The 19,619-nt window shown below is 35.7% G+C and overlaps 1 protein-coding gene across 1 annotated transcript in view; it reads right to left on the bottom strand.

Annotated features, from left to right (window-relative positions):
* Positions 1–19,619, bottom strand: part of Agfg1 (ArfGAP with FG repeats 1) — a 64,442-nt gene that overhangs the window by 36,872 nt on the left and 7,951 nt on the right. The window contains exons 5-6 of the mRNA XM_010611742.3: positions 19,503–19,598; positions 3,017–3,110 (exon numbers count right to left, since the gene is read on the bottom strand). Of these exons, the coding sequence (XP_010610044.2) occupies positions 3,017–3,110; positions 19,503–19,598 (190 nt within the window). The remainder of the gene's footprint in view (positions 1–3,016; positions 3,111–19,502; positions 19,599–19,619) is intronic.

Raw genomic sequence — 19,619 nt, 5'->3', positions numbered from 1 at the left:
TTCTTTTTTGCCTCTACCTGAGGTCTTCCCATGTCTCTACTACCAACAGACTAAGCCTCTCTTCCATATTCTGAAACTTATTCCACCAAGTGCAACACTTTGTCAGCTAAACCTGTGTGACACAACCATAAATGCACCCATAACACACAGCTCAGGGACTGCCACAGTAAACGTTCTACTGACCTACATGCCTTCTTGCAGGACTGAAGATTCATGAATCCAGTTGTTTCTTTCCTTTTGTTGTGTTGCAGTGTTTGGAGACCAATCCCAGGCCTTACACATGCTAAGGAAGCACTTGGCTACTGAGCTACACCCTCAGCCCTTATTCCAATCACACCTAATGTTTAAGTTTTGCCTCTACTTTCATATATAGTGAGTTCTCTAATACCAAGTATTTCATTTTGTATATTCTAAATTTCCCTTGATGTTCCAGTTGTAAAAATATTTCTTCAAAAATCCTGCTATATGTGACAATGATGAACCTTGACAACAATGTGCTAAATGAAATAAGCCAATCACAGGACAAATATTGTATGCGTCCATTTATATGAGGTATGTAAAACAAACACAGAAGCAGAAAATACAATGTGCACCAGGGACTGAGCAGGAAATGGGGAATTGCTATTCAGTGGGGATAAAGTTTCAGTTATGGAATTCAAGTAAATTAGAGATCTGCTGAACAATGTGGGTATCTGTAGTTATTAACAATTTATTGTACACTGAAAACTTTATTAAGAGGGTAGCTCTCCAGAAGTGTTTTTAGCACAATTAAAAATATATGTTTCTTGCTGCACATGGTGGCGCACACCTGTAATACCAGGACTCGGGAGGATGAGGCAGGAGGATCGCTGTTGAGTTCGAGACTAGCATGGACTACCTAGTGAGTTCCAGGTTAGTCTCAACTACATAGTGAGACCCTGTCTCGGAAAAAAAAAATTTTTTTTAAATGTATGTTTCTTCACTCTTACCATTTTGCACCTAATCTTATCTATGGACAGGTCAGCATGTCTTTTACTTACTTCTTTAATGGACTTACTTCTCTAATGGCTTTCCAATCCAAGTTTGTAATTCTTGCTCTGTCTATTGTCATTTTATATATATATATATATTTTTGGGTACTGAGGCTCGAACTCGGGTCCTTGTGCTTGGGAGGCAGGCGGCAGAACAACTGAGCTAAATCCTGGGCCCATCATTACATTTTTAATCTAAGAACAGAATAATATTCTTCATCTGACACCATCCTGAGTGTCAAAAACTTGCCAAAATTCTTTTAAAACAGAAGTAGTCAATTATTTTTAATTTCACAAATAACTAGTCTACTTGCCAAGATTTTAAGGAAGTAATCTCAAGTCCATAATGCTAGATTAATCTTTTTACAAATAGTTCAAATTGTATTTTAATCAGTAAACATATCAGTCTAAGTTTAATAACATTAGAAATCTTCTACCCTTTCATCCAGATTTTTATTTTTACTATACTGTACCCAGATCAATCTGGAATCTAATTACTAAAGTTGTTACTGGCAAAATCTGGAAACTTCAAAGGGTACTCTCCTCTCTAAAATACGTGTGTTAAGTGTTTCCTAATTGTGAGTTTATACCTCTTCAATATCGTGGAACCAAACTTATATATGTATCACAAGTAGGGAAATAATTTTAAAATGTGACTATCAAAGTATTAGGAAGAAAGATTGAGTATAAAATACTTCTATACATTTTTTAGGGTACATGAAGACAAACAAATATAATTTAAAACTTTTTTATATCTAAAAAGGATATCAAACCTATGCAAGTAGAACTGAAGTACTACTACTTTTCTAAAAAAGAAGACTTTCCTATAACAATGGCTATTATTAATCAACTGGGCTGACTGATTCATTTTTACCAAGATTATAGAAACCTGCTATTTCTTTGCTCATTTTATCAACAGTGTGTGTCTGTGTGGGGGGGGGGGGGTTTTACTGAGAACTGAACCCAGGGCCTCTGCACTAAGCTAAATCTGAATTACTTTTGAGACAGAGTCTGGCTAAGTTGTCCAGGGTGAGCTTAAACTTGAGATCCTCCTGCCTCAGCTTCCCAGAGCGCTGGGATCACAAGCATATACCACTGGGACAAGCTTTCAATAGTTAGCTAGTACTAATATCAGAAACTCCTCTTGGGCCGGGGATTTAGCTCAGTGGTTCCACCACCTGCCTCAAAAGCACAAGGTCCCAAGTTCTATCCCCAGTACCAAAAAGAAAGAAAGAAAAGAAACAAAGAAACTCCTCTTGTGTCTCAATAGCTCCTGCTAGAGAATTCTCTCTTATAAAAATAGTATTTGATGACTGCTTTTACTACTAGCAAAATGTAAAACTAAAGTAAACAGACTGTAATACCAGTTCTCAGGAGGCAGAGGCAGGAGGATTGCCAGGAGTTGGAGGCCAGCCTGGGCTACCATAGTGAGCTCAAGGATAGCCTGAACTACAGAATGAGAGCCTGTCTCCAAAAAAAAAAGTATTAGGGGAAGCCCATTGGTGGTAAAAGGAAAAAGTTCTGTCCAAATCTTTTCCTTTGTCTGGTTCCTCCGGACACTAGGCTATCCCTTGAACTACTAATCTCCTCCCTACTGAGCACCTGCTAAATATTAAACACCATCCATAGATCCAGAGTTAAAAGCTTAATAAAAGGAAGGAGAAGAATTAAATATAAGTTGATCACACAATAGCCTAGAAAAGTTTAACAGAGTTATCAATCACAGCACTAACTTTTTTTCAACTTTTAAAACAAAGACTACCAGTAACTTAAATACAGGACACCCTCTCAAAAGAGCTATAGCATCCAATACCAATAAATTTTCAATACAAGTGTTTCAGCTCAGGTTTCAGGTATACAGTAAGCATTAATTCAAAATACTTTATTAAATGAGTACCGTCCAAATTATAGAACACAAAAACAATGTTTTATAGACAATTCACCATTTTAAACAACTTATTAAAATGACTGCCAATAAAAAAATTAAAAACTGTAAAAACACTTACTTCATTTCCATGTTTTTGCAGGAATTCAATTTCCTGTTGTGTGAATGTTGTCATGGAGATAGACTTCACCCGGTGTGGGGGATTTAACCCTCGCCTGAAAAATAAAATATTTCACAAAATTTACCACTAAACATCTTAAAATGACACATCTACAAAGTAAAAGCATTTTTAATTAGCACACTCGAATTTGGAACAGTGTTTTCATTCCATAAATCAAAAGTATTTAAAAATTATTTTAAACTCTTAATTGTTACAAGATGCCAAAGTAAGTCTGGTTGAATTCATACTAAATAATTTATTTGAAGATGAATTCAATTAAGTATCTAGTTAGGAGAACAAAGGATCTACAGCATATGAACTTCTAAAAGTATATTTCTGATATAAGTATAGACTATTGCACTATGGTAAAAATTTTAAAACTAAGCATTTTCATGTTTTCCAAGAGACAATGATGTGTTAAGACTGGAAGATCTACACCTTTGGGGCTAACTTAGAAAACTATAGGAAAGTTAACAAAACCTGAAGCAACCAATATAAATAAAGTGCCATTCTCTCCATCGATTCAAGATTTATAGTAATGTCTTCAGTCACCTCAGGAGGCAATAAGTGCTTAAGAGGAAACTGTAAAAACACAGAGAAGCGATTTAAGAAATAGCAAGATATACCATTTAATGACATTGCATGTCCTTTATAACTCTGAAGCTTTCACTGTATGGACGATCTTTTTTTGTGGGGAGGGTAATGGGGACTGAACTCAGAGCCTTGCACTTAGCAAGGCAGAAGCATGCCACTGAGCTAAAACCCTGACTCCCTGTATGGAGTATCTTATGGAGGATTTCATTTAGATGAACTTTGATCATGTAAAAGAGGAAAAACTTGTCCAACTAATACAAGATTTACTAATACAAGACCTCACAGAAACAAGGGTTAAAATACTCCATGCAAAATTCAATGAAATTACTTTGGGATCATGTTCTCTTATAAAGGCCTCATTTGGAATCTAGTTTCTAGAGCAAATTAATATTTTTATAGAATTTTTCATAGTCAAGTCAGTCATCCATGCTAATTAAATACGAGATTTAACAATGATATAAAAATAGCAGCTGAACCAAAGTTCTTTCAAAAATCTTCAGAGGCTAGGGATTTAGATCAGTGGCAACACGCCTGCCTCACAGGCACAAGGTCCTGAGTTCAATCCCTGGGAACAACCACAACAACAACAACAAATCTTTAGAAACATTTTTTAATGAAATATGGTTTATATAATCTAGAAATTCATAGTATCATTAAGTCAACATTAACCAAAATTCAGAATTAACAGAAGCTCCTCTAATTTCCTACCCTGTTTCTTTCTCTGCACTCGAATTACCAGTAATAACCAGTAATAGCCTACCTCTCAGGTCACAATAAATAAAATAAGTTATACTTTATCTGTCTCACATTTTAAGGCAGAGAAAGATTAATTTAATTTTGCTTTGGTTACATCTTAAACTAATACACTGTTTTCCTTCCAAGTCTTGATAGGTCATAAAATATGAAACTAAAGACTAAACAGAGGAGAAACTCAATTAACAGCAATTTTTCTTCTAGTAAAATTTTCAAACTTAACTGTGAGGAAAAAATGCAGTATAAATAACTTTCAGGTATCTTCACAAATTATCTGCAATCATAAACTAAGGCTCTATATACCACTTAAATTTCCAAAAGTGGAAAGTCATTATTTGTTAAAGCATCAAGCTACTTTCCAATTTGTCCACCTAAGAACAAGACTATCTCAAAGGCCTGCAGTGTTGACAGGATGTGATTTCTACCCAGTGCTCTGAATGTCAAAGTGAAGAAAACAAATTCACCACTCTTGAACTTTTTTTATATTAACTTATGATATATATTTACATCCTACTTTGTCACAAAGAAGGAATTATCTTATTGTTCTCTGTGCCTCACACTGTAACACTCCTTTTTCCCTAATACTGTTTTACCCACCTCCTTGTAATAGCTTTTTTTTTTTTTTAACAGAAAAGGCAAAGACATAACTTTCATGAACAACTAGCAAACACTAATATTACAACGATGTATATTTTGGAGCGAAGAATTATACCTCTCAAATTGTTGAATTAAAAAATACATAACACTAACTCTTACTCTTTTAAAATTACATTACAGAGATGTAATCTCATGAATACAATACAATGTGTAGTGTATTTACTGATAAATTTCCAGATCCTTCATATCATAGGTCTGTTTACTAACAAAGAAAGTATTCATATTACCTAAATAAATGGACAAAATTTTGAATTTATGAAACAAATACAAGAATGAACTCACAAACTATGAAAGGACTTCTTTTCCCATTTAACAAGAACACTCATTACAGAATTTCTTTAAATGAATTTTCTCAGTACACTTAAAACAGTGCTCAATTTACAAAAATGGCAGACAATGCTGCAAGGCCAAGTTTATTACATAAACTGAATGATCCTAAGGAAATTTTACATGCATTCACATTGCTTTTTCTAATTGCTCTTTTACATTCCATTTACACAGACATTATATTTCCAATTTAAGAATACATAAAGATTTCATCTTTTAGCATCCAAATACATGAATATCACATACTGAGTTTGGTGAAAACTGAAAAATGATTTTGCTATTAAGTAGCATTCAGATTAATGAGTTTGTAGTGAAAATGAATAGCCTCACACACAGATAGTGTGAATTCACCAATTTGTATGAACCACTTCATTCTTGTCATTTGGCCTACCAATACTACTTAGAGGAAGCTATTCTAAAGAAATATCTGAAATGTTAAATAATTATGTATGAGATGTTCATTGTTTATAATAGGAAAACACCAAAAATGACAATAAACCTAACACTACTCATTCTTATTCTTATATTTGAATTTTTAAGATAAAAAATGACATAACATTTCCAAAATTACATCAAAAATCTCTATAAAGAAAACAAACCAATATTCCAAAATATTAGATCCTTGCCTACAGAATATAGGTTTGGATGATTTTTCTCTATTTTTAATTATCTGTTCTTTCCAATGTTTTCCACAGTTAATATATATCTATATATCTTCTATATATTAATTGATATAGATAGATAGATAGATACATTCTGATTAAAAGTTTAAAAAATGGCAAGACAGGATGAAAATACAATTGACTACTATTAGTTGTCAAAAATTTTGGACTTTTAGTCGACTTCACTGATGTGGACAGCTGTGGCTAAAGAATTAGAGAAAAAAATGTGATAAAGAGAAAATGGGTCTTCCTTTCCAAGGTCTTCTTGCAATCTTTCTAAAACCCAGAAAAAAATATCCTCCCAAATCCTATGATATCCACCCCCCCACACACACTCACACACACTAGATCATCTTCATTTCTCTAAATCAGAGTTTCTGGGCCATGGCACTACTGATATTCTGGGCCAGGTTAAGTGCACTGTGAGAGCTACTCTGCACATCATAGGATCCTGGCAGTAACTCTGGCCTCTACTCCCTGAATATCAATAGTGTCCCCCATCAACTAGTGACTACCTTCTAGACACTGGGCAGAACTCCTCACAGTTCAGAACCACTGCTCTAAATACAACATCTATGTCAGTTCCAAGCAAAAGAGATTAACAGATTTTCTTTGGATCTCACACACTACTTTTACACCATTGGCAACAAAAAAATCCTCCATAACTTGGCAATACAACAGAAAACACAAATATCTTTTTAAAATGATAAAGAAATAAATATACAAGTCCAAAATATGTATTTGTGTATACATATATTTAAACTAGAGAATAAACCTGGGAAAGTGTTCACTACAACCAAGAATGAACTACAAGATATAAAACAACTGGTTAACAAATATTAAATTCATGAGACAGAAGTTTCTATACTTAATTTCATTCTACTTCTAAGAGTATGAAGAAACTTGTACATTATGGAAAGGATTTACTGCTGAGAGATTCCATGTGTTACCAAAACTGTTAGCCTATTGTTAGAATTTTTAGAAAGGGAACTTGCTAGAGAGCAAAATAGAAACTTACATGGAAATTAAAAATTCGACAAATCAGTTAAAAAGCAAATGAGACACAGCAAAGACAATTAATGAAACAGAAGACAAAAGAAAAACAAGAAAACAATACAGGTATGTAAAGAGACACAAAAAAAGAGAAAAGAAAATCAGAAGAATTTATTTAATAATACATCAAATCAATTCCTTTTCTGAATAGAACTGAAAGAATAAAGGAGATAACATTTCAAGAGATAATGGCTGAGATTTTTCAGATCTAATAAAAGCATACATCTACAGACATAATAGAAGTGTAGCTTATCAAAACCAGAATGAGTACATTCTATTTAAAATAATTTTAGTAAGATCCCAAGCACAAAAAGATCTGGAAAGTCAGAAAAATACAGAAGAAACAAAATTTGACAGACCACAGACTTTTCAATAGAAATAATATCATCTTCAAGTAGTAAAAGGCAGTAACTGTTATGTCAGCAAAGCTACTTTGAAGTATGAGATCAAAAGAGTGGCATTTTTAAATTTTTAAAACACTCAAGAGTTTGTCTCAGGAGATCTTCACTAAACAAACTCATACTAGGCCCAGAGATTTAGCTCAGTGGCACTGCACGTGACTGGCAAGTGCAAGGTCCTGAGTTGGATCCCTAGTACCAAAAAAAAAGAAACTCAAACTGAAGCCAAGCCTGGTGGCACACACCTGTAGTCCCAGCACTCTGGAGTCTGTGGCAGGATTGTTGAAAGTTCAAGGCCACCCCAGGGGGATATAGTGATCTCAATGTCAGCTTGAACTACAGAGAGGCCCTTTCTCAAACAAATAACAAACATACAAATAAAAGATAGTAATAATAATAAATTAAAAATGTAAAAACCTACTTTGGAGGTCTTTAGATATGAAGTGGTGAATAAATAAACTGGCATGCATACAGGAGCAAAGCTAAATAAAAAAGCAATTACAATGTCCAATATAAACAAGGGAAAGGGACAAATTCAACATTTCAACAAAAAGCACTTTATTTTTAAGTACTCTGCATTACAAGATTAAAATATGAGTAATTCTAGATGTTAGTATAAGCAGTACAATTTCAATGGTGACTATAAAATATAATTCACTGCTTCCAAGCCAGTACAAAATGAAAAATCAAAACAAAAACTGTCAATATTTAATAAAATTAAACAAACTTGTCATTAACCTAGCAATTCTACTCCAAACTATTTACTTATGCAAAATGAAAATGTTTATCTACTCAAAAACTGTAACTATAAACTGCCAGTCACTGAGGAATGCATAAACAAGCAATGGAATACTACTTCACAGTAAGAAGGAACAAACTACGGAGCGAGGACAACTAATTACGTTTATCTTAAAGGTATTATCCTGAGTAAAATCTACACACAGTTAAAATTCACAGAATTGTACACCAAAGTTAATTTTATGCCAAGAAATAAAAAGCTCAAGTCCTGATCTCGTGTTATCTAGAGTAAATAGTTTTTACACTAATTTTTTCTTGCTAGCAAACCTTCATCTCTACCTACCAATTTGATCATTTAAATGACTAAAATTGTTAATCCTAACGCACATCCACTTCCCTTTATGGCCAAACCTAGTCTAGCTACCACGTGAATTCAGTATTCATAAAATATTTTATTATAACAATAGTAGTCGTAGCTATTAGATGAAAAGTATTGGGCAAATAAATCATAATTTTACAGGGCCAATATTGAATGAAGTATTCTACATTCTAAAAGAGAAATTTTAAGGCTTCAGTTTTGTACCAAAAATTTTTTTGATTTAGTAACTGCGGTATTGATGTTTTGAAAACACACTGCCAAATGTTTTCAAGATTCAAAGTAACCTACTGACTGGTGCAGTCTAGTATCTTTTTGTGTTACAATTAAGTCTCACGCAGATCCCCAGGACTTTTAGTCCTAATGGCATCTCCCAGGTGAGACTTAACCTGATGGTACATGTCATTCCACATGTCTAGCAGTACACTGCTAGGAACTGTGCCTCAAACAACCTTGCAAGTAGCCATTTGTTCAACTCAAATAACAATCTGTGCTCAATCAGTAAAAAAGCTTAGTTTGTCTTACTGTTTTTCTCATGCTGGGAGAAAAGCTGGTTAAAATATTTTAATATGCTGTGAAATTTTATTTGGTTGCTGATACTTTTGGCAGAAAATAATAAAGCCCCCTTGAGTTTCGCAAGCTCAAGGTCCCAAATTCAATCCCCAGTACCAAAAACAAACAAACAAAAAAGAAAACAATAAAGTGAATGCAACATTTAGTTGTATCCCAGTCCTAGTCACTTAAAAACAAAACACAGTATTTCATACTGTAAAACTTACACATTTAAAATCTAAAACAGATAGAAAATGTCTTTAGTAGGTTAAGAGTCTACAAGATACTACATGTACTGAATTGTCCAAAACCTTAGTCTATCCATGTTATATAGTATATGTTTTATATATATATATATATAGCATATATAGCACATATAGTATGTATATGCTATATATAGTATATATAGTATATGTCACATATATAGTACATGCATATACTATATATGTGTGTGTGTATGTATAGTATATGTTATATATATAGTACATGTATATATGTAAACCACAATTGTTATCTGGGATTTCTTGGAAAGCTACAAATGCTATACCATTAGATCTCTGTAATACTATTAAGCACAAGCATCTAAAAAATAACATTGAAATAATGACTTAGCTGGATGTGGCGGCACACACCTGTAATCCCAGCACTCTGGAGGCTGAGGCAGGAGGATCACCATGAGTCTGAGGCCAGCCTGGGCTCCACAGTGAGTTCAAGGCCAGCCTGGACTACACAGTGAGACCCTGTCTCAAAAACAAAACAATAAAAGTAAACCTAATTATGGTATTTAGTTAACAGCGGACAAAACCTAAAAATGCCTTCACTACATCTCCAACCCCTAATAAAATGATAGCAAAAGAATAAAAGGTATTAAGCCACTACAGACAGGGGGACAGAAAACAAGGAAAGAGCTCAATAGTTCTCTAATAACAAAACTTGGAAGATAAAAAGGAAATGCCTAGGTCAAGCCAGGCACAGCGGTGTGCACCTGCAATCCCAGTTACTCAGGAAGCCGAGCTGAGGATCAGGTGAGCACAAATGCTGAGGACCAGACTGGGCAATGCACTGAGACCCTCTCAGCAGCAACTGAGTTTACAGAGAAAGTCAAAATTAGCTCTCATAGACTAGGACAAGCCAAATGAAAGGTGAATGCTACCACAGAACCTGTGAAAATATTCAATGAAAGAACTAGATGCAGGTGGGGGCACTTACAAATATGTAGGGTAAAAATCATTAGATTCCCACTTCCTCAACAACCACAAGCCTATCCCAACCACAGCCTAGGCAGAGCCTGAAGAAAAGTTTAATCTAGGCAGTTACAGCGGACCCAAGCAGAGCTGAGGACTGTTGCTGGGTACCAGGCTACAAATTGGGGCGTTTTCCGAGACCGTCCATACTGAATGACAGATTCCATGAATCAGTCACCTTCCTAGCACAACAGAAATTGGGCTTTTCATTCCCCAAGAAGATGATACCAACTATCTCTTAACTAAAAAAAAAAAAAAAAAAAAAAAAAAAAAAAAAAAAAAAAACAAACAAACAAAAAAAAAAAAAAACAAACAAACAAAAAAAAAAAAAAACAAACAAACAAAAAAAAAAAAAAACAAACAAACAAAAAAAAAAAAAAACAAACAAACAAAAAAAAAAAAAAACAAACAAACAAAAAAAAAAAAAAAAAAAAAACAAACAAACAAAAAACAAAAAACTGTGCATTTCCAAATCCAGCACCCAAAAAAGGGCCTATCACACCAAACAAAAAGACCTACACCAAAATACTTCAAGATGAGGTACAGAACAAGCAGGGATATAGTTAAGATCATAAATAATCACAATGGAGGAAGAAAACAATGGGTTACAAAGAATCAGAAACAGGGCAACAGCCTTAAAAGTTCCAAGGGTAAAAACATTTTCATCTTTATGAATCCAGAGAAACAACTTTTCCAATGAAGGTACAATGAGACATTCTTGACCCTTTAAGTCTCAAAACTGATTTTCTATTTCACCTTTAATCAGGAGGCTAACTGTGGCAAGTCCAGGAAAGACAGCCCAGTGCTGAAAGGAACTCTCAGGATGAAGGCAGAAGTCCCACAGTGACAGCTTCACAGAGGCTAGAAAGCAACATTTCCAGAGCTGAGTGTTACAAAGTTACACAGAAAAAGAAAAACACCCACCCCCCCGAAAGATTTTAGAGATATGTGCTATGTCTGATCAGAACAAAAGATATGCTAGAGATCAGCCAGAGATCATTTATCTGGGGATATAGTCATGATACACAAATGGAAAAGCAAGGCTAAGACAACTCAACAATTGTAAACCTGAGGAGAAGATTGTATGGGTGAAGAGGATAGGATGAGAAAAATATTAAAAAGGCCAAATCTTTGAGCCTGGCATGGTGACAGGTGGCACGAGCCTGTAATCCCAATACTTGAGAGGCTGAGGCGGGGGAGTCTGAGGCCAGCCTGGGCTACACAGTGAGTTCCAGGCATCACTGAACTACACAGCGAGATCCTGTCTCAAAAAACCAACTAAAGAAAACAAAAAGGCCAAATCCTTAACGTTTTCCTTTTATGGTGGAAAGTCAGTAATTATAGACAAAAATGCAAAATAAAAAATGTTATGTTAGAAACAATAAGGTAAATTCACTTTCTATGGTAATCAGAAACTGGGAAATCATTCACTACTGTCTGTCATACACTTTGCTTTTAAAAATAAGCTCATATATTCTTTTAATAAAAACTGACGGTAATTCCAGCATGGAGGAAGCTGAGGCAGGAAGACTGCCAAGAGTTCGAGGCCAGCCTGGGCTCCATAGTGACTTCAAGGCCAACCTGAACTATATATCAAGACGCCGTTTCCAAAAAAGAAAACATTAAAATTGAAGTTAGAATGAAACAAAGAACAAAATAAACCATTCTTGCTTGCCAAAGTAATTCATAATTCATATATTTATAGGTTATTCTCTTTAACTGATGAAAATTTTCTCACAAAACTAACAATCTTTGTAAAGTACCTACTAACTACAACTGTTCCAAGTGAGAACCATCAAGATTCACTGAATAAGAGGAAAGGTGTGAAGAGAAAAATGAGCACATTTTTAGATTTTCCCACATTATTAGTTTAATTTTTCATACTTTCCCATCTCAGAGCTTAAACAACAACAAAAAATGAACAAGAATTTTTAGAACCTGACAATTACAAGAAAAATTTCTCTTCCTTCTCTAAACATATTTCTCTGTAACTTCCATGCACTGGTGTTATATCCTCTCCTGGAGTCATAAAGAATATTACTTTTTCAACAACAGACTATAAAGTATCCAAAGTCAGTGATCACATGTACAACGCCCCCATACCCCAGTTTTTTTTTCTTCAAGGCAGTAACAATTCTGTTTCTGGTAAGGGCATGAAAGATCCACTCTTGCAGCTTCAAATCTCTTTCCCATCTTGAGCACATTCCTTGAAGCATGATCCAGTTTGTTAATTTACCTCTAAAAATACGCAACCATAATAAAAGCAAGGTGTAATTATGACTTCCCTCTCTTAAAAAAAAATACGGTTTCCAGCAAAAGGACTAATACCATATTCAGAAACCTATGAACAAAATGTTCTAACTATTTAAAAATTACCATTAGCGAAGAGGCATAGGGGAGAATAGATAAAGGATAAAAAAAGGAATTGGGATATGTTATGTAATGTACCAATGCCACCACAAGGAATGTAAACGTGTACTGCAAAAAAGGGCGGGGGATGAAGAGCTGGGTAGGGGGAGGATAGAGAGGGAAAGGGGTGAAAAAGGAATTAAGATGTGTTTTGTACAGGTACCAACTCCGCAAAAGGATGTAAACATTATGTATTACACACATACTAATAAACCAATAAAAATTTATAAGCTGTATTTAAGAAATTACCATTCCTAGTATTTCAAACAATTCAAATAAGTTTCCTGTTCTGTTAAGCTTATGAATTTCATCTTAAGCATGGTCAGTCGGGTATCTCTAGGGCAACAGCTCTTGGGAGGATGTCAAAGGAGCCTATGAAAGTACTCAAAATTATAAACGTTTATAAACATTAGAAATCCAAGTTTTGTTTCTCTAAATAATCACTCTTTTGTCTATTTAAACTAGAAAAGGATTTACTAACGTGAGAAAACTAAAGCAGTAATGATACCTACTCCTGGAGATCTCCAGAAGTTTCTCACAAATGGGAGCATCATGTATGTCAGTCACACAGATAAAAACTGAAAGTACAAGTTTTGGAGATGTGCTTGTTTTCCAAAGAATGATACAAGAATAAAGTTTTAATTCTTTTTATTTACAAGTCACTGATAATATTTTTCTTAATTTTTTTTTCATACTGGGGATCAAACGGGGCTTTGCACTTGCGAGGCAGGCACTGGAAACACTGAGCTAAATCCCCAGCCCAATATTTAAAATTTTAAATTTTTAAATTGTACTTTACCTGCTCTGAAATTCAGGACTAAAATTTTTACAATCATTCTGTGCCAAAATCCACAGACAAATAAGTAAAAAACAGAGACAAATGCATTAAATATGGAAATGATGCCATACCCTAGATGCTCAATGTAGTTTTCCCACTATCAAAGGTGCTTACTTCACTGTACAGAAGAGCTCCTCTTACCCCATCTGCTGGATGAATCTGTGTTTCTCCTTCCCTCTGCAAAACTAGCTAGTGTCTACACATTCATAACCAGAAGGCCACACTCCTGCACCTTCCAACTGAGCTTTATGCTTATCAAGAGTCCTTTGATACAGTACTTGGTTATATAGCTAGTAGAGCACTTCGTAAATACATAAATTGAATATTACATAAAACAATGATTCAAGAATTGTTTCTCTGAATACTTAAGTGAAGGGTTTTAAACTTAATTATCAACTCACTAGGAAAAGCTATTATTTAACTGTGGACTGTAAAAAGGCTGTTGGGTATGGTGGCACAAGCCTGTGTAAGCCTGCAATCCCAGCAGTCAGAAGCTGAGGAAGGATACCCAAGAGTTCAAGCCAGTCAGGGCTACACAATGAGATTGTCTCCAAAAACAACTCTAGAACAATTGCTTTAAAAGTAAGCTAAGAGGCTGGGCGTGGTGGTGCTCGCCTGTAATCTCAGCACTAGGGAGGCTGAGGCAGGAGGACCGCTGTGAGTCGAGACCAGCCTGGGCTACACAGTGTGTTTCAGGTCAGTCTCACTACATAGTGTGACCCTGTCTTAAAAAACAAAAACAAAAATAAATAAATAAAAGTAAGCTAAGAGCTGGGCATAATGGCACCAACTGTAGTCCCAGCTACTCAGCTGAGGCATGAGGATCCTTGAGTCCAGGGTCACCATCTTGGAACATACAAATATGCAGAACCCAAAAGGACCACGGCTGAACAGTCAGTAGGCACCAGGCACAGTATCCCACTGCCTGCAGAATACATACTCATAATTTCTTTTTTTGTTTTTGGTACCAGGGATCAAACTCAGGATGTTCTGCTTGAGAGGAGGCAGGTGATGGCACCACTGAGCTAAATCCCCAGCCCCATAACCACAATTTCTGAATAAAATTCAAAGATAACACATTTGGAGCAAGGAATTTCCTTTAAAACATGCATAACGCAACCCTGAAACATATGCATACCCATAAACTATGTGTCCTGCCACTGAAATCCCCAAATAAAGAATTCACAATTTATAGTATTCAAGAAATTATGTATTCTTTAAGGGTGGAATCAACTAATTCTGGATGCCAACATCAAACTGGATATCACAGCAAAGAATTAAGAGTATGTTAATTTTACAATTTAAAGTTGTAGGCAGAACCAGGTATAGAAATACACACCTGTGATCCTAGCACTCTGGAAGGCTGAGGCAGCAGAATTTAAATTCTAGCCCAGTTTGGGCAACATAGCAATTTGTTGAGACTACCACCTCAAAATAAAAAAATGCTTGTTACTAAACTAAAAAGCCTGATACTGAGCTAGCATTAATTAAGTAGTTATAATCATTACTATTTTAATTTTAACAAAAGCTTTGAAAACCCAGGCACATAAGCACGTTATTTCACTTAATTTTTTTAAAGTCATTCAGTTTTTTAAAAGTATCAAACAATTCTGTCACTTATTCTAAATTGAAATTTTATTACACTGTCAAAATATCTTACTGGCCGGGTATGGTGGCACACACCTGTAATCCCAGCACTCCAGAGGCTGAGGCAGGAGGATCACTGGGAGTTCGAGATCAGCCTGGGCTACATAGTGAGCTCCAGGTCAGTCTCAAAAAACAAACAAACAAAAAAAAAACTATATATATATATATCTTACTGAATGCTGCCAAATTAGAAAGTCACAAGAAATTAAAAGTTCCAGGTGGCATAACCCTATAATCTCAGCTATGTGGGAGGCTGAAGCAGGAAGATCATAAATTGAAGGCTCACCCAGACAATTTGGCGAGTCCTGTCTCAAAACAAAATTCAAAAAGGGGCTGAGGAACTGCTCAGCGGTGAGATGCTTGCCTAACATGCACAAGGCACTGATTCAATCTCCAGGATGTCAAAAGAAAAAAAAAAGTGAAAACGGAACTAAGAATATAAATCACTGCCCACTGTGACCTCATAAAGTCCTGAATACAATAAACACAGCTCCAAGATTATCTGATAGCTATCATCCTAAAAACAATAAATTCCTCTTTAACCTGTCTAATTTTAATTTTAAAAATAAAATTATTGGAATATTCACCTAAAGAGTAAAAAAACATTCACAAAACAGAAAATAAGTATCTGGCTACATTTAACAACTGTGAAATACCCAGTTTAAATGCAGCAGCCACATAAAATAGGTGCCATTAAGAATGACAAACTTATACAAATGTCATTTTTCATTTTATTCAATCCTTCAGCGAAAAATTTATAAATCATTTTTTAAAGAAGGCACTCATGTTTTCAGTCAATACAAAACAAGTAATTTAGTCTTTCAATCAACTAAAAGTTACTTAACATCAAGGTTAAGTTTTGTTTTGAGGTGCTAGGGATTGAACCCAGGCAGCCTTCATGCATGCTAGGCAAACACTCTACCCTTGCTGGCTGTAACTTAAATTACTGGAGTGTCCATTAACAAAGTGTTCTGTAACGAGAATCAGATAGATACCTACAAACTAGTAAGTAAGGTCATGTCCTTTCTGCCTCTAAAACAAATAGTTAAACTGCATCTAAACCTGAAGTCTACATTAAAGCTTCACAATCTGACTTCAGTTTTATATTTTGAATGAGCCTCACTCAGCATACAAGACACTCAACTGAAAAAAAGAGGACAGATTAGCTCTGAATCTAATAATATTCACAATAAGATACTGGCTTAATTTACTTAAAGATTGTGTTAAATGAATGTTAAAACTTATGTGACTATCCTGAAATTTAGAATCCATGATAGTAGGTACCACTTACTGTGTTATCAGTCATTTTCTGGGTAAACAAAGCAACTTGCAGTTAACATGCCTTATCATAATTTGTTCCTCCATCAGTTAGCCCATCCTCAAAGGTAGCATGTTCTCAGTAAATATAGTACTTGAACCATTCAATCCTCTTACAACCCTGAGCTATAAATTATCAACTTATCCCAAATTTAAAATCCAAAGCCATGGGGACAGAACCACGCCATGCCACATAGTGTCCTTGTTTAATACCTTGCTCTAAATCATGAAGCTAGTGACTTCAAATTCTGACTTTAAAATTCTTATTCTTTCAATCATACTATGTCGTCTACATAGCATTAATTATTATTAACTCAATAGTTGTTCTAAATTATTTTTTGGCATTTTTGCTTTTCAAATAAAAAATCCTCCAGACCTACTATCCCTTCAGTATTCTGCAATACACATTTGATGGCTCTAATTTCAGCAGTCAATCTTTCCTTCCGAGGAATCTGGGATTTCTGATTTGGGAACATTACACGGGGATCCTTGTTCCAAAAGAAGTCAGGGGAAGCAAATGTCCAGCCAAGGCACTGCTTCAAAGTAGCCCCATGACTTGCACTAAACTAACCTAATCAGACAGAAGTGCAGAATTTCTGAAAATGCTGGACCAAGGACATATTTAAGGCAGTATGTTGCCCCAGGAGATGCGGACAAACCTTTGGTTGAGGGAAAGCTAACCAGTAACATTAAGATGCTGGATTAAAGTCTCACTTTTAATCACTTCATGTACTTGGTCCTTTAACCACATGAAGCTGAAACTTATCTTGAATGGCCTTTACTCAGGTATCAACTCTTCCGTGAAATCTTCACATAAACCAGTTTGAGTCAGCTTTTGGGTTACATTCAAAAACTCCACAGTGACATATTTTTATTAGGGTGCTTCTCATTTCATTGCAATTTACTTACTATTCCCTTAGTCATAGAATGTCCTCTCCTCCTGTCAACACTTCTCAATTATTGTATACATACAATGTACCAAGAGTTGTGTGAGATGCTTAACCCACATTATCCCTTAATATTAAACACAAACCTATATCCAAAATGTGCAAAGGAAATTTTACCTTCACCATTTCCTATGTGACAAAACTGAGTGGCATTCTTAATACCAAATAGCTAATACTTTGAATAGCCAAAATTCAAGCAGGCTTCTGTAGCTTATAAGTACTTGGACTTTTAACCATATGAGGCTGAAATTTGTCTTGTGTGGTCTTTTGTTTGCTTGTTTTTGAGACAGGGTCTCACTATGTAGTTGAGACTCACCTGGAACTCACTAGGTAGCCCAGGCTGGTCTCAAACTCACAGGGATTCTCCTGCCTCAGCCTCTCGAGTGCTGGGATTACAGGCTTGGGCCACCACACCCGCCCTGTCTTGCATGGTCTTTATTCAGGCATCAACTCCTTTGGGAAGTCTTCTATATTCATTTATGCATTTCAGGAACAGCATACTCTCCGAGAAGAGAATCACAATGCATTGTGAAGCATATGTCCAGATACTCAGAATACAAACTCCATAGCACAGTAGGGTCCAGGTGACTGCGCAGTCTCCCAGTGTAGGACACAAAAGTGAGCAGTATGTGTGAAGTAAGGACTAAACAAACAAATGAAGTCCTATCCGCTACAGATTAAATTCCACGGAAATGAACAATTCTCATGATACCAGAGCATCCTTTTACACAGAATGTTTCTAAAGCAGGGGATGTAGGGTGACATCTGAAAGTATTTCCCTGATGTTACATATTAGCTGCAAGGGAATACTTTCTATACTTATAAAAGGCTAAACAATCAGAAATCTGGTCGGGGGCGTGGCTCAATGGTAGAGTACTTGTGTAGCATGAAAAATACCCTGTGTTCAATTCCCCCCAGAAAAGAAAAAAAAATTAGAAATCTGGAAGTATCTTAAAGAACATACTTTAAATGCTTCAAGGACTTGACTTGTACTTATGTATTTAGTACAATCAAAGCAGGACATGCTTAAGCACATTTATTAAACACTTTAAACAAATTGGACTACTAGCTTAATTTTAGAACCAAAGTTGTGAAACACAGGTTTTACTTCTTAGCTTTACTTCATTTATAAATGAAGCAGACTGTCTCCTAGGTAGGTATCAGCCTCTGACAACTTCTCCGAGTGTCACTACACAACCTAAAAGTAGCCTGTGGGACACTCCAATCACACCATTTTAATGTTCAGCATAGTACGTACTTATGCTGACCCTTTTCCTGAATTTATTTATCATATTATATAGTTATCACTTCTTCCACTACAATCTAGTATGTACTTACCTGCATATCCCAAAGCTTCACTAAAATCTAGTAGGCACTCAAAAAATGTTTGTAATACATTCATGGAAAGCTAATAATGCCTCACTGCCCAAATTACAAGAGGGAAAAGGCAAATAGTAACTATTGGGAATGTCCTGCATTTTTCAACCTTTGAGAAGTCCGGTTTTTCATTTGTTATGTACTTTGAGTTATTAATCTTACAAGGATTTTGAGAATGAGAAATAATTAGCAACTGGCACTCCAGTAGCTGATCTGAATCCAAAAGAATTAGTAGTATACAGGCGCATCTTATCAGCGGTTCCAAAATCCTCCACGAACTTCCCAAATGAAATTTCACAACGATAAAAAAAAAATCTTTGTCGAAATAAAGGTTAAGGAAGCAAACAAGAAAAACACCATCTGAATAACCCAAGATGGTCATCTCCATTCTTCTCAAACAATGCCGTCGTCTCACCAGGACTCCGGGGTATTTGAGTCACAAGTCTCACCGACGACACCGCCGCACAACTAGCCAGTGCCTTATCTCCAATTTAAAACTTTGCCCCGCCTGCCCCAGACTCTCCGGAGGGCTAAACTGAAGCCCAGCAATAAGCTCACAGCGGCTTCTCTGCCTGCCCCTCCGGCAACGAATCCTCTCCAACTTTTCTCCAGGGACCCGCGTCTCTGCCATCAGGACGTCTTCGCGCCGCTCTCCTGGGTCCGCAGTGCCCGCGG

This window comes from Fukomys damarensis, unplaced genomic scaffold (genome assembly GCF_012274545.1).
Source record: "Fukomys damarensis isolate Sample0158 unplaced genomic scaffold, DMR_v1.0_HiC HiC_scaffold_16, whole genome shotgun sequence".
Lineage (NCBI taxonomy): Eukaryota > Metazoa > Chordata > Mammalia > Rodentia > Bathyergidae > Fukomys > Fukomys damarensis.
The sequence above is the reverse complement of the archived record's forward strand: the minus strand, read 5'-3'. Positions and strand labels throughout refer to the sequence as shown.